The 15,964-nt window shown below is 34.2% G+C and overlaps 2 protein-coding genes across 5 annotated transcripts in view; one reads left to right on the forward strand and one right to left on the reverse strand.

Annotated features, from left to right (window-relative positions):
- The window catches only part of LOC106715612 (protein daughterless), a 71,519-nt gene extending 67,676 nt beyond the window's left edge, over nt 1-3,843 (reverse strand). For both annotated transcript variants that reach the window (XM_045682406.1, XM_045682404.1), the window contains exon 1: nt 3,724-3,843. In XM_045682406.1, the coding sequence (XP_045538362.1) occupies nt 3,724-3,805 (82 nt within the window). In that variant the 5' untranslated portion in view covers nt 3,806-3,843. The remainder of the gene's footprint in view (nt 1-3,723) is intronic.
- Nucleotides 3,844-4,040: 197 nt separating this feature from the next.
- Nucleotides 4,041-13,760, forward strand: LOC106715613 (ATP-dependent zinc metalloprotease YME1L). Of its 3 annotated transcripts, none has more exons than XM_045682344.1 (16): nt 4,041-4,197; nt 4,277-4,820; nt 5,776-5,931; nt 6,476-6,608; nt 6,815-6,938; nt 7,148-7,358; nt 8,006-8,106; nt 8,357-8,485; nt 9,123-9,286; nt 9,926-10,091; nt 10,514-10,596; nt 10,840-10,940; nt 11,405-11,556; nt 12,189-12,295; nt 13,063-13,240; nt 13,670-13,760. In XM_045682344.1, exons 1-15 carry the CDS (start codon nt 4,162-4,164, stop codon nt 13,232-13,234), a joined length of 2,379 nt encoding a protein of 792 aa, XP_045538300.1. In that variant the 5' UTR covers nt 4,041-4,161; the 3' UTR covers nt 13,235-13,240; nt 13,670-13,760. The 3 variants fall into 3 exon arrangements, with proteins under 3 accessions (XP_045538300.1, XP_045538302.1, XP_045538301.1); XM_045682346.1 differs by having other exon boundaries at nt 6,836-6,938; XM_045682345.1 differs by having other exon boundaries at nt 4,277-4,808.
- Nucleotides 13,761-15,964: the final 2,204 nt, after the last annotated feature.

Consider the following 15,964-nt stretch of genomic DNA (forward strand, 5'->3'; position numbering starts at 1 on the left):
AGGACCCTAAGTCGTAGCGGTTTTTTTTTACTCTTTTATGGATTTAATACAGATTTGAACACAGGCGAAAGGATGATTGTATACTCTTAGGTCCATTCTCATGGGAGACCTACTTATGCATATATTTGATGAATTATCGCCAGTCTAGTAAGTTAAAAATTTACTACATAAAAAAATTTAATACATCAATACGCGATATGTTTTAATGTAAGATATTTCAATTAATAAATGGTGTCTCAAGCAATTAAATTCAAGTTGCGTCTACACTTAGATGATAAATAAAAATCTAGGTAAATATATGTTTTAAGTGACAGACTTTTGCTTAATAATTTTTTTACTGGTAAAGTTAAAAATTTTATTTTATCCTGTTATACGATATAATCTGTTTGCTTTTGCTCACCTATTGCATTTGCTGTGTATGCATAAAAACTAAATGTTTATTAAAAGTTCCGAGGAGTATTTTGTACCCGCTATTTGCTTACACCTTGTGACATATATCAGGCGGTTCAAATTGAAGTGGTCTTCGCCTAACGCGGATCAACGTACAATCTCGTATTTACGATAATGATCAATTGTTGACCATGTTTGGGTGACATTTCGACCCAGTTTCATATGACGAATTAGTAGTTGTTAACTTCATTATAAGATGTATCTTGACCATAAGTTTTTAATGAATTTTTCACCGATTATTTCGATTTAGTGTTTGTTTTACTAAAAGTGTTATAGACCTGTTATAATTTTCACCTTCTTATATCTTAATATCCTTCGAAAACATATAGAATACCTATTTTTATCAATGTACATAATCTCAAATAACTTACTTTAAAATTGTTACAATTAAAAAAATATATAACGATGTGTAATAACTTATTTGTTACCTTATAAAGATCGTATATGTTTTCCGCGAACTTCTCGTAATATAAAGTGAACAAAGTCATAAGCTTCATAATTCAGGAAGTGTATCACTTGGGGGGGGGATCATTTGAGTCATGTTACAAATACCTATTGCACGCGCCGAAATAGCTTAGTGTAAGCAGTGGTCGTAAACAAAACCGCGCTGCAGTGCTTGTTATGAACCATGGTCGTTGCCAGGACTACCTGGACGTTATATTAAGACTTTTCGGGACCCTAAGAGTAAAGTAATAATAAATAACTTTTTAAATATACCATAACGTATTCAAACGATTTTTCAATATTATTAAACACTAGCTGTCGTCCGCGACTCCGTCAGCGTGGAATTTTATGCTAGTTTGTTAATGCTATTTGATTGAGCTTGGTAATAGGGTGGTACAAAAGAAAACAGTATGGAGTACATAACTTACATCTTACTAATATTATAAATGCGAATGTTTAGATGGATGGATGTTTGTTTGAAGGTATCTCTGGAACGCCTCAACGGATCTGGATGTAATTTGGCACGGATATAGAAAATAGTCTAGAAGAACACATAGGCTACTTATTAAGTTTTTTTTTTAATCCTGCACGGAGTAAGTCGCGGGCGACAGCTATTAGAGGATATAACAGTTTATATATTTAGTAAACCTACAAATATCTTGTAACCAAAAAATCATTGAGTTATAAATAATAATGATACATAAGCTTACACCTAAAATATTCTGAACCTATCATACCTATATAGTTGTAAATATGATGCATTTATTCAACAAACTGTTTGTACAAGTGCGTCGCTATATAAAAACACAATAAAGTAACAACATTGATTTAGTCATGGACAATTTTATCCGCACTGTGTCCCATGGATGTAGCAAATAAAAAAAAACATTTATATGGTGATGTTGTAAATGTAATAAAAACTTATGTTGAGACGAGTCAATGACATAGATATTATTTTATGACAGCACATGTTTCAGCCAGTAGCCAATTTAAAAATAAACATACACACTTGAACTTTTATAATAAAAAAAAATTCAATAGAATAAATTACATTAAACATCTCTAAAAACAAAAAAAAATCCTCTCATAAGCTAATTCACAAAAATAATGATACACCTGAAGAGGCCTGAAGGTATAAATAATTGCGTGCAATCGAAAAGGAATTGTAGGCTGTGAGATGTAGAATCAAAAGGTCCATTGACAGTCTAATGAGTGCAACAGTTTACAGATCCATTGTGTCAATCAACATGAATCCTTGATCTAAATAAAACCATGTTGATATCAATGGCATATGTACTTTGAATATCATTTAGTGATCAGTATGAGTTTGCTAAATAATTACTAGCTAAGACAACTAACAGGAAAATAATCAATGTGGGTAGATGATTACTTTAAATCGTTTTATAATATTTAAAATACATTTATTCAACTATAGGATAGTATATAAATAAAAAAAAATTATCACAAAAACTATTATTTGATGAGATAATTTTTTTTATCTCTAATTTATTTAGTAAATTACCAGAAATTCCTGTAAAATTAAGATAACTGTTTAGAAAAAGGAAGTGAACAGACACAAAGAAAAAAAAAAGATATATTGGAAGTGTGGAAATCAAAAACATTAAACAAGTTACACTTTAAGATTAGTAGTAAAAATATATTTTTAATACAAAAATAGTTATCAAAATATAAATAATTTGCAAATATGTAATATAAGGTTGTAACAGCAATAAACAAAGAAGTAATGAATCAAAACTAAAACTAATATCTCTCTTTAGTAGAAATACTAAAAAATCATTTATTAAATTGTTTAGTTTGTTTAATATTTGAATATATGTGTCATATTTTGTTATTAATAAATACCAATCAATGTCTACCCACAATTTGGTTAAACAAGACTGAGTGTTTTTTCATATCAGATTAGAGAACTGTTTCTTATGAGTTTCTTAAAAGTTACTTATTATCCAGAATATTAGATAAACATTTATACAGTGTAATAGAAAAGTTGACAAATTCCTGTGGGACAAATAAATCATTATTTTAAGTACCTATGCAATTTAAATAAGTAATGAAATTTTTAAGTGCAGTATGTTTCTTTTAATATATTTGTCCTTTAGTGAGTAGGTTAAAAAAAACGTTTGGCGTCTGTATAAAAAGTATTAGCAGCCGACACCATAAGGCGCTACATTGGCTCCGTGCGACGTACGCGCCGTACTCGCGTAAATAAACAAATTACATTGTAAACATTCAACGAGAAGAGAACATAAAAACGGCAATTCGCGATCTAAAACGGACAACGCGAGGATAAACGAGCCCAACTTAGTTTGTTATGCCGCATTCAGCAAAATTGTACAAAAAATGCAATGGTCCATTAGATAGATTCGGTACTATTTAGTAATTTTGGCGCAATTTTTTTTATAGTTGAGCACGATTACACTTTACCTGGTTACAGCGATAGAGAGTGAGTAAATGTAAACAAATCCTGAAACAATTCAGCTTCGAGACCAAAATCGTATCACAATGGAGAGCACATTTGACAATCGACTGTGTGATCAAAACATAGCCTTTTGAAACCCTTGTGATGAAGATATGGAAGGCTTGGCGATTTTAACACAAACATTAGTGATCCAGTAACTGTGCTTTATGGTTTTTGGATGCGAAAACGCTTATTTTCGAATGCTTTTTGCGAGATTATTATTCGGTTTAGACACTGAAAATGGCATAACACGCGAACACTTTGATCGAATTTCACACAGAAACACTTCACTATATCGCGACACTTCGTTTGAGGAACGCGAGACAGGCCTCGGTATGCATTTTTTCACTCACCTTGTTGTTTATTTGCTATTTTATTAAAACAGTTTTGAAAAACTTCATATAAATGCATAGGCTCGTCATCGCTCGTCGCCATTTTGGAATTTACTGTCCAAATAAACCATTGACAATATAGAGAGAACCACTAACAATGAATGCGTTCAAAAATATTTGACGGTAAACCCACAGGAACTAGGAATTTATAATTACACATTTTTTCAAAAAATATTGCGCTTAACATTAAACTAAGACAACAATTACTATTAATATAAGCTTTCATATTTCTATCTGAATTTTCTATGTTCATTATAATTTCACAACTAATCCAAAGAGGTCAAAAAAAAGTGAGAAGATCGCCATGTTTTGCTACGAACTGACGTAAGAAAAGCTGAAACTTACAAAATTTTGGAGTGCACTTCAAAAAAAGGGAAATATTAACTATCTACATGTAACATGTTTTCATTGAATTCCATAAATACCCAAAACCAGGTAAAGTTTAACATAAATCTACTTAAATTGCGTAAAAATTAGATGTAAAATTTGTTTGTCATAACCTTTGTTGTTGCAGATTCTTATTAGCTTTAGTCAGTTGTCGTCTCGTTATTCATGTATATTCAAGCAAAAGAAGCACAATAACAGTAGAAATAAACATGTGAAAAGCACAGAAGCCTCTCCTGGGTTGTACAAAGCCACATTATGTCCTGAAAGTCTAGAGGAAGCCGTAAAAAATTTTGATAAAAATGTTTTAAAAGACATGGGTAACGTTAACTTAAGATCTCTTAGAACAGTTTCTACACCTTGTAAAAATTCTGTTAAAAGCTTCGTACAGTTGAGCTCTGCAAAAAAAGTGTCTCATATATCCGGAGAATCATTTGATAAGAACAAAAATGGTTGGACGAGTGTACCCCATGTACCGACTTTAACTGTCGATTTTCGCGGGAAAAGCCCGAGATTAACATTCACTGATAACTTTGTTGGACTGCTCGCAAATGGATTACATGATGATGTGTTCAAATACAAAATACAGGTTCGCAATTTTAAAACAGACCGTAGTATTCATGCAGACCTGAAAAGGAATCCTAATCTCATCAATAGACTGCGTAAGTTATTCGGTCAGTATTATTAGCATTTTTTTGCAGTGTTAGTTGTTGTTAGTAACATTGAAACATTATTACAAATTATACAGTAATATGGAAACAGTTGACAGTTTAAATTTAAAGGGATGTTTAAGAGCAAAAGAAAGAAAGAAACTCATTTATTACCACACAGATACAAGAGAAAAAAATTCACAGCACATATTTATGAAAATACTAGCTTTTACCCAAGACTCCGTCTGTGCATAATAAAAAAAATTCACACAAGATAAAAACGTTCCCATGTCCGTCTCCTAGTTCTAAGCTACCTCTCCATCAATTTTCAGCTAAATCAGTTCGACCGATCTTGAGTTATAAATAGTGTAACTAACACGACTTTCTTTTATATACATAGATTTTAAAGAGAAATGTGGTTAAAGACGCCAACACAGCATATGCAGAGACGGCCTAAACAGTCCCTGCGTTGGTTTTCCGTTGACTCCTTTGCATCCTAAAGTAGTTAATTCAGGATAATTATTAAAGTGTTTATTATTGTTAATACATTACGGAACTCACTAAGCCTATACAATATTTTAACACATTCAATCTTACCAACTTGCCTTCCAAGTCTGTTTTATTAACAAACTAGCGGTTGACTTTGTCAGTGCAAAGTAAAAGAAAAGTAGCCTATAAATGCAGGCATGCTTAATTTACCTTCCAGCAGTAACTTGAAACACGATCTTGCTGACAGACATACAGATAGACAGACAAACATTATAAAAATAGTTTTTCATTATCAGTAATGACTAATTATTAATGCCTATAATTTTTTCATATTAAGGTGGTACTGAACATACATTGTTAACCTGGCAACACTAAAAGTTTTTTACTTTTATTTAGATTTTATATTGGGCATAATTTTCTTAATGGAAGATACAAACAAGACTAAAACTATGTAAGTTGATATTAACAAGATATTTCTGTAAACACATAGGGCTAAATGTTAGTGATGGTGCGGAGAAACAGCAGCACAGCAACATGGGGCCCGAAGTGGCACCGCGCCTGGAGAAACTCCTCACCGAAGACCAGCTCCTCACCGGTCATCAGAAGGATAAAATTAAAATTGCATTTGCTGAAGGATATCTTGCAGGTTGGTATCAATTATTATCTTGTCTGTTACAAGTTACTTGTACTATTTAAAAGAATTCTGATTATGGCTTAACTCACGTTTTGGTCGTCCGGTGGCGGCACCGACTAGTTTCGGACCCATCGGGGGTCCATCTTCAGGGCGAGTGTTTAATTCGAGGACTTCGCGGTCGCGTCGCGTCTCGCAGACGCATCTCTCTCTCTGTGCGAGACGCGACGCGACCGCGAAGTCCTCGAATTAAACACTCGCCCTGAAGATGGACCCCCGATGGGTCCGAAACTAGTCGGTGCCGCCACCGGACGATCAAAACGTGAGTTAAGCCGTTTATTAATTAATTAATTATGACGTCTCACGAAAGTTTAAACAATTTAGTTTAAACAATTCTGATTATGAATCAATTATTGCTTAGAGTATTTTTACATAACTTTTTTAACCTGTATATGTCATATTCAACAAATCAGTGCAAAAGCAATTGAAAAACCCCCTCTAATGCTAATAGGGTGGTTGGTAAAGTTTTGTACTCATACTTTGTTAACTGTTATTTCAGGCTCACACCCGGAGAATGCTCGCACTTCAAAAGGCTCTAAGTACTTGAAGCTGGTACAGCAGCTGCTGACCATCGTGCTCTTCTTGGCCATCTTTGTCAGCCTCATGGCTTCTGTCAGTGGCACCGTTTTCCGGTATACATCAAACATCTTGATACTTCATTAATTATAGTTTTGAACATATTACTTTTACGCAATCAATTAAATAGTTTGTCTCCATACTCATAGTCGTTAAGTGGTCCCCCTTACCCTTAGTGTAATGTTTCAGATGAAATTAATTTATTTTCATCTGCGATAAACCTTTACGGGCCATACTTTGTAAGTATAAATATAATCAGCAGGAATGTGACTAACATGCGCAGGATTCAGCTCGGCAACCAGGTGGAGGTGGACCCCGAGGATATCAACGTCACCTTCGACGATGTCAAGGGTGCTGACGAAGCCAAGCAGGAACTTAAGGATGTGGTCAGTCATTTTACTCATTATTTGCTAGTTTTATAACGAACACTCTTAAGTTATCTTGACTATCCTGTCACTATGCAAAGGATTCCACTGAACATCTACACTAATATTTTTATGATTTTTAATTATTATCTACCCTCATCAAAGTCAAGTCCCCTTAAATTCGTCATCATAGATCCACATATACTAGTAATAAATATGTATATTTGCAGGTGGAATTCCTAAAGTCCCCGGAGAAGTTTTCTTCCTTAGGTGGGAAGCTGCCGAAGGGTGTATTGCTAGTGGGTCCTCCGGGCACGGGGAAGACCCTACTGGCGCGTGCGGTGGCGGGCGAGGCGCGTGTGCCCTTCTTCCACGCAGCCGGGCCAGAGTTCGATGAGATACTGGTCGGGCAAGGCGCGAGGAGGGTACGCGATTTATTCAGTGAGTAAATAACGTCTTCGAACAATATGCTCATGTTATACTCACCTTTTCCGTCAAAAGAAAAAAAAAAAAAAACTACTAGCGCCATCTTTATTTTGTTAACATTCAACATTTGAAATAGTCGCGCTATCTAGTGTTTTATTTTCAAAGAAATGTCTACCACAAATGTTACTATTCATGTTACATAATGTTATTGTTATAAATATGAATCGATCACATTATTTCATTTACCCCACTAATATTATAAATGCGAAAGTTTAGATGGATAGATGTATGTATGGATGGATGTTTGTTTGAAGGTATCTGCAGAACGGTTTAACGGATTTGGATGATATTTGGAACAGATATAGAACATAGTCTGGAGGAACATATAGGCTATTATTATGACTTTTTTTAAATTCCACGCGGACGTAGTCGCGGGTTACATATTATATAATTATTATCTCATGTTAATGGTCAATAAATGTTGATACGACAGCTGTTCATCTTACTTCAGCTGCTTTTGGACATCTGTTTATGTAACACTGTAACTGTAACCAACGCCTCAATACATATATGAAACATAGAATGTAGAGTGATTACAATCATGTACATGTTTCTGCAGTGGAAACGCTAAGATAGTAAATTATTTCCAATTTTTTATACAGAAGCGGCCAAAGAACGTGCACCTTGTGTGATATTTATCGACGAGATAGACTCCGTGGGTGCCAAGAGAACCAACAGTGTGTTACATCCATATGCCAACCAGGTCTGATCATCTATCAAGCTATTTAAAGGAAATATTTTTCCTCCAAATTAAAAAAAAAAAATTAAATCCCGATATTTTTAATTATTGAACAAAGTTTTAATAAAAAAAACAATTTAAAGAATTTTCAATTACAAAATGAACCATTATGATTTCAGACTTAACATGTTTAATGCCGCAGACAAATTTAATTCATTAAAATTGTAATAGCAGTGGATGTGTTTGTGATATAAATGTTGTCTTCGTGTTGCAGACGATCAACCAGCTGCTGTCAGAGATGGACGGCTTCCATCAGAACGAGGGTGTGATAGTGCTGGGTGCCACCAACCGCCGCGATGACCTCGACCAGGCATTACTGCGACCAGGACGTTTTGATGTTGAGGTCATTATATAATTATTTCTACATCACCACTATTTGCAAAAAAAATCAAACAATTTAAAGTTTTATATTGAACTAGCTTTTACCCGCGACTCCGTCCGCGCGGAATAAAAAATAGAAAACTGGGTAAAAATTATCCTATGTCCGTTTCCTGGTTCTAAGCTACCTGCCCACCAATTTTCAGTCAAATGGATTCAGCCGTTCTTGAGTTATAAATGGTGTAACTAACACGACTTTCTTTTATATATATAGATAATTGCAATTCACAAATAACAAGATTAAGATTTTTGTACCAGAGGCCTAATTTAATCATCTCTCCTTACCCATCCTCTTCTCATAAGAAAAGAATGGAAGAGGAAGTTGATTTAACAGAGAAGAGGTCACATATGACGGGAAAATAATTTCTTTCTGTGCATCTCCTCCTCTGTCGTTTTAAATGTTGGTAACACATTTACAATTGCGGATATGTATAGACATTCTTTATTTCAACGTAAAAAAGATTGTTATTTTTATATTTGTGGGTTTCTGAGACCAAAATCTCCATTTAAAACATATTATCTCTGTTTTTATCAAAGATAATGACAGGAATGATGATATATTGAGATATTGGTCTCAGAAACCAACGGTTATTGTTATTCAGGTGTCAGTGCCGACGCCAGACTACGGCGGTCGTGTGGAGATCCTGCGCATGTACGTGTCCCGAGTGGCCGCGCAGCCCGACGTGGATGTGGAGACCCTCGCCCGGGGCACCACTGGCTTCACCGGGGCTGACCTCGAGAGCATGGTCAACCAGGCCGCGCTCAAGTATGTGTAGCTAATGACACATTATGACACTCATAACAGTGACATTGTTAATTAACTAAATAAAAACTGACTACGTAAGAATATAAAAAAATGTATATTTCACAGATTCCGAGGAATTATTAATTAAATAATTCCTCCGTTACTGGTTTATTCAGTCAGTGACACTTGTCAAACGATCACATGCTCTTCTGACAGATAGTGACATTGACAGATGTCAATCTGTCATGTTGACAAAATGTTGCCATTCTATATAAAAGAAGTAACGTCATAAATTTATATTCTTCGATATATTGCAAAAAATAATAACATCCTGAGTTCATCATCAGCTCACTCCCACTGAGGGGCTCGAAACCTACCCCAAGTTAGGGGTGATTAGGCCATAGTCAACCATGCTGGTCAAGTACGGGTCGACTTCACACATATAATTGAATTTCTTCTCAGATATGTGCAGCATCACGATGTTTTCCTTCATTGTAAGAACATAGGATAAATGTACATATGTAAATAGAAAAACACTGGTACATGGCTTGATTCGAACCTAAGACCTGCAGATTGCAAGTCAAGTGCTTAACTCCTGAACCACCGACGCTCGCTGCGTACTAATGAGGAATTGGTGATGAACTGTGTTATGTGATGCAGGGCTGCTGTGGAGGGTGCGCAGACGGTGTCAATGGGACACCTGGAGGAAGCACGAGACAAGCTGCTGATGGGCCCCGCGCGACGCTCACGTCTGCCTGATGATGAGGCCAATGCCATCACTGCCTGTCATGAGGGGGGGCATGCTGTTGTCGCATACTACACCAAGGTCACATAACAACATCTTTCTAACTTACTAATATTATAAATACAAATGTATGGATAGTAGATGTATGTTAGAAGATATTTCCATAACATTTCAACCGGATCTTGATGAAAATTTTCACAGATGTAGATCATAATCTGGAACAATATATAAGCTACTAATTAAGTTTGTTTATTAATTTCTTGCGGACGTAGTCGCGGGCAACAGCTAGTAAGTTGTAATAAACTGGTAAACTGTTTAATTGTCCTTTTCTTTTTAATTAATTAAGAAACGGCTTAACTCGTGAGTTCGTTCGTGTTATGATGTCTCACGAAAGTTTAAACAATTTAATGTCCTTTTTTTGTTTTAATTTTTTTTTTCGCAAGGAATTATTTGTAATATTAAAATGTTGTAAAGAATTTAAATAAGTGTACAATTGTTTGCAGGACGCACATCCTCTACACAAGGTGACAATAATCCCGCGTGGACCCTCACTCGGACACACCGCGTACATACCTGCCAAGGAGAGGTACCACTTTTATATTTTTAGTCGACTTCAAAAAGATGGAGGTTATCAATTCGACTGTATTTTTTTTAATGTGTGACCGCGAAACTCCGCCCCTGGAGGTCGAAAGGAAGTGCTTGTAGATGGGTCCCCCTATTTTTTTATTTTTTTAAATAACTAGATGACTAGTAGATTTTGAATTTAGCTTCAAAATTTGTTGTGAAAATTAGGGCCATTTACATATTTACTGTATGTATATGTGTCCAGGTACCACGTGACGAAGCAGCAGCTGCTGGCCATGATGGACACCATGATGGGAGGTCGTGCCGCTGAGGAGCTCGTCTTCGGTCCTGATAAAATCACATCAGGTAAGTCTCACTTATCTTATATATTATATATATAAATCTCGTGTCACAATGTTTGTCCTCAATGGACTCCTAAACCACTTAACCGATTATAATAAAATTCGCACACCATGTGCAGTTCGATCCAACTTGAGAGATAGGATAGTTTAAATCTCAAATTATAGTCGCAATTTTAATTTATTGCTAGTTATTTGTCTGTTATTATTTGACAGTCACAATTATCTGTTAACTCCAAATGATTCTAACAGATGTCGATACCTTTCGACTGGGTTGAGTAAGTAATCAATAGATGGCGCTGCTATGGTAAATCTACGAACGTGTCATATAAGCTTATTAACTGCGCGCGGACGGAGTCGCGGGCGACAGCTAGTCTTACTTATATTATAAATACGAAATTTATCTCTGGAACTTGAATTCAGCAGATATTCAACTTGAATGACTTTGATCGGACACTTGTTTGTATTCAGGAGGATCATCCGACTTGAAGCAGGCGACTTCCATCGCATGTCACATGGTGCGCGAGTGGGGCATGAGCGAGAAGGTGGGGCTGCGGGCACTGGAGCCCCCGCGTGGTGCCCTCGCCCCCTCGGAGACCATAGGCCCGTACACCAACGAACTGGTAAGTGAACTTTACAACCTTAGACAAACTCCATTTTAGTCTTTCTTGATTGTTAATGTTAAGAAATTGTCATAAGATAATATTGAATAAGATCCTTTGTAGCTGAATTACGTGTTTTTGTTACCAAAATCAAGTGTTAGATAGCTGTAGTGATGGGACGTAAGTGTTGATATTTTTGTATGTCTAGTGTTGTGTCGATACACTGACAGTGTTGATTTTCTCTCTAACAGTAGGTTTTACATATTTTCTTATAAACAAATTGCGATAACAGCGATTTTTATTTGCTTGTTGTACATATTATGTGATTGTAAATAAAAAAAAAACTCGTGAGCCGTCATGGGACACCTGGCAGATGTGAAACATCGTGTGTGTACAAGTAATATGCATAAAATATTAAATATTATAATTAAATAAATAATAATGATAATGATAATTATGATAATAATGACAATGATGATAAAATAAAGATAAAATAATGTATACCTCAGTATAGCGTGGCGACCCGTCGCCACGGCAAGCGTCGCCACGCCAAAAATTCGGTTTACAAGTGATCTTATAGATGTTTCACATCAAAAATATATATTTGAGATATGTAAAATGGCGGATTTGTGTTAATTTTGATAAAATTCCAGGTGGATGGTGAGATAAAGAAGCTGTTGTCGGATAGTTACGAGCGTGCGAAGGCCATCTTGCGAGCACACGCCAAAGAACACAAAGCGCTCTCTGATGCCCTGCTCAAGTAATAACTTAAATGTTACATATTGCTACTGTTCATTATAACATTGAGAAGTTTCTGATTCTTACAATATGGTCCTAGATATTCACAACATTAGAGGAACTGGTGATATGTTGAGAAATAGTTGTGGAAACCATAGTCCCTTACTTCTTAGTACCACATTTAGTCTAAAATTTAAATTCTCCTAGTTTATATTATACTAGCTTTTTCCCGCGACTCCGTCCGCGCGGAATAAAAAATAGAAAACGAGGTAAATATTATCCTAGGTCTGTTTCCTGGTTCTAAGCTACCTGCCCACCAATTTTCAGTCAAATCGATTCAGCCGTTCTTGAGTTATAAATAGTGTAACTAACACGACTTTCTTTTATATATATAGATAGATATATGAGATATATACACTAATGTTGTCCCTTAGTGACACATATATAACTCTGTGTATGATAAATTGTGCCTATATTCTATCAACTTTTAAATCTCATCGTCTTAAGATAATCGTTATTATTTTGATAGTTTCAGAGTTAAAGAGTTTTTTACATGAACAATCTATCTATCTATATATATAAAAGAAAGTCGTGTTAGTTACACTATTTATAACTCAAGAACGGCTGAATCGATTTGACTGAAAATTGGTGGGGAGATAGCTTAGAACTAGGAGACGGATATAGGATAATTTTTACCCCGTTTTCTATTTTTTATTCCGCGCGGACGGAGTCGCGGGTAACAGCTAGTTTTAAATAAAACAGTGACGAGTAATTTTTGTTTGTTTTCAGATACGAGACTTTGGATGCGGATGACATAAAGGCGATTATGAGCGGAGAGAAGCTGAAGCGAGAGAGACAGAATCGACAGACGAGCAAGGAGCCTGCGTCTGCGCCTGCGCCGGCGTCCCCGGGACCCGCAGGACTGCTGGGTGCTCCGCCCCCCGCACCACAGCCAGCCTAGTGCACCGTACGTACTGTGCTTAGATAGTTTTATTAAATACATTAAACTGTTCAAAAATATACTAAAAATAATTAAATGGTAGAGATTAATGCTTTATTATAAACTGTTTGTATCCAAAATGGTTGTCATTTGCTTTTTTATTACGTCACTATCGACGTGGATTTAATTTTATTAATATTTACATTGTCATGTATAAAAAATTAGCTTTTACCCGCGACTCCGTCCGCGCGGAATAAAAAAAAAGCACACAAGATAAAAAAAGTTCCTATGTCCGTCTCCTAGTTCTAAGTTATCTCCCCATCAATTTTCAGCTAAATCAGTTCGACCGATCTTGAGTTATAAATAGTGTAACTAACACGACTTTCTGACTATATATATAGATGAATATTTTCTGAATTTTTTAATGATGTATTTAAAAAAATTACATGATTTTAGTTTGCGGCGACATCTGGCGACCACTGCGGGCAACTGTTGAGCAATCAAATTAATTATTCCATCAAAATGAATATAAAATATATAATTTATTATTTCAAATTCAATTTCAGTTGTAATAATAAAATTTTTCACTTCTTTTAATTAGAGAAATACATTAAAATGTAAATATTATTTTTGTTAAACAAGAGTCATATCTCATTTATATATTTCAGTTTAGAATTTGAAAGTTATACGTAAATATAAACTGTTATTACTAAAAATAAAACGAAGTCATCAATTTCTTTTTTATTTTATAACAAACAATATCTGTCACTAACATTTGGGGATGAATAACTTATATTTTTTAAAACTTTGTTTTTAACTCAAAGTTGTATAAATCAATTTGAACATTTTCACAGTAAATTCCAATTTAAAAAAAAAAAACCTATCGAACTTTATTGAAAAATATACAAATTGATTTGTAAAATTTTGTATTTAAACTTAAATTTTGTTGCAGTTTTTCATTAACTTCAAAATAATTAAACAGCCGCTAAACTTGAGAACAAGTTAGTGTTTGCTTGTTTATATACTTCTCTTAAGTTATATTATTAAAAGTCCACACTAAATTATCGCCTTTACTCAGCTTACTTCAGCGTCAGAAACTTAGAATAACTTAACTGTACTTAGCACACTTGCATTGAATTCAAGTTTTTTTTAACAAGTTCCAAATTAACGAGTAATAATTATCTCAAGTTATTTTATCTTAGAATGCCTTTTATTTATGAAATGACTTAAGTGATAATTATTATTTGAGAATATATTTTTTAAAAGGATGTACAAAGTTATATAAATTCATAAAAACTTGATGTTGTACTTTTAAATCAATCCGTTAGTTATTTAAGCAAAAGGAAAAATATATTTCCGTAAGCTGTATTATTTCATATAAATTTATGGAATTCTAAAAAAAAAGGCAACCGTTAAAAATTATTTAATTTCAATTTATTTAACTCTGGGTTTGTCACAACACTTGTATAAAAACATGTTGTCAAACAAAGATATCATTGTTTTTGTACTTGTGTGCGGTCAGTGTAAACCCACACTAATATAGGGGAATGTTCTGTACGTAGTCGAGGGATATTCGAATTTATCTTAAATTATTTTTAAATTAAATAACATTTTGTTTGTAGTTCTAGATTGAGACTTTATTTTCCTGACATTTTATTCTTCCAATTGTTAATTTAAACGATTGCGTCTCATTTTTACGAAATATTTGAAAATGTTTGGTAAAATTTTGAAATTTGGTATATCAAATATTTATCAGATACATTATGGCAGTGATTTGCGTTATTTTCCTTTTTTTTGAAGTGTTACCAAAATCTCGATGGATGTAGAAAATAATCTTTAATTTTATCTTATTTATGGTTTGCGCCTGACTTTATTATTGGCTCTTCCTTTCTAACTACAATTTTAAAGGTTGTGTAGGCAAGTTGAATAGAATTACTTCAATACCTAATGTTTTTTTTTCTAAAATACTTATATACCAACAGTAAATTTTGAAAAATGTTCCTATTATTATTTCATATGAACTTTTAAGTTACTTTATTGCATTTATAAAAAAATGTGATAACACAGACGCAGTCAAAATAACCTTATTATAAATTTTACTACAAAAGAAACATAAGTTTTATTGAAAAAAATATCTACCAAATGTTGTAATGAGGTGCAAATCGTATAAGAGAACAATATTGTGGTTAGACATTAAATTCATGTACAACTACTTTGATTCATATGAAAAAGTTGAAAACATTTTGTAAATTTTATGCAGATCACACGTAATATGTTTTGAGAAATAAAAATATTGGAAGAAAATGTTTCTTTTATTTTCATAGTTAGCCATCATTTTCTATATTGTGAAAAGTATTTGTTTAGAGAGAAATGGAAAACTGTGATAAATTACTTTGTGTAGTGAGGGGGGAGCCATTACACCAGCGTGGAAAAGAAGTTGGTGGAGTCATTTTCATATTTAATTTCTACATACATTGTTAAATCCTCTCAGCATAGGGACGTTAATTGGTCATCAAGGGCACCGTCCAAAGTAAATGCATAAGCAACTGACTAGAATGCGGTATTAAAATCTTTTAAATGTATGGATGTTAGTTAGAAGGTATCTCCGGAACGGTTCAACAGATCTTGATGAAATTTGGCACAGATGTAGAACATAGTCTGAAGAATACATAGGCTGCATATACAACAGACAGCTAGTGGGAGAAGGATAGAAGAAGAAAAACGACGTTTTTGGTTGTTGTATAATATATA

This window comes from Papilio machaon, chromosome 19, assembly GCF_912999745.1.
Source record: "Papilio machaon chromosome 19, ilPapMach1.1, whole genome shotgun sequence".
Taxonomy (NCBI): Eukaryota; Metazoa; Arthropoda; class Insecta; order Lepidoptera; family Papilionidae; genus Papilio; species Papilio machaon.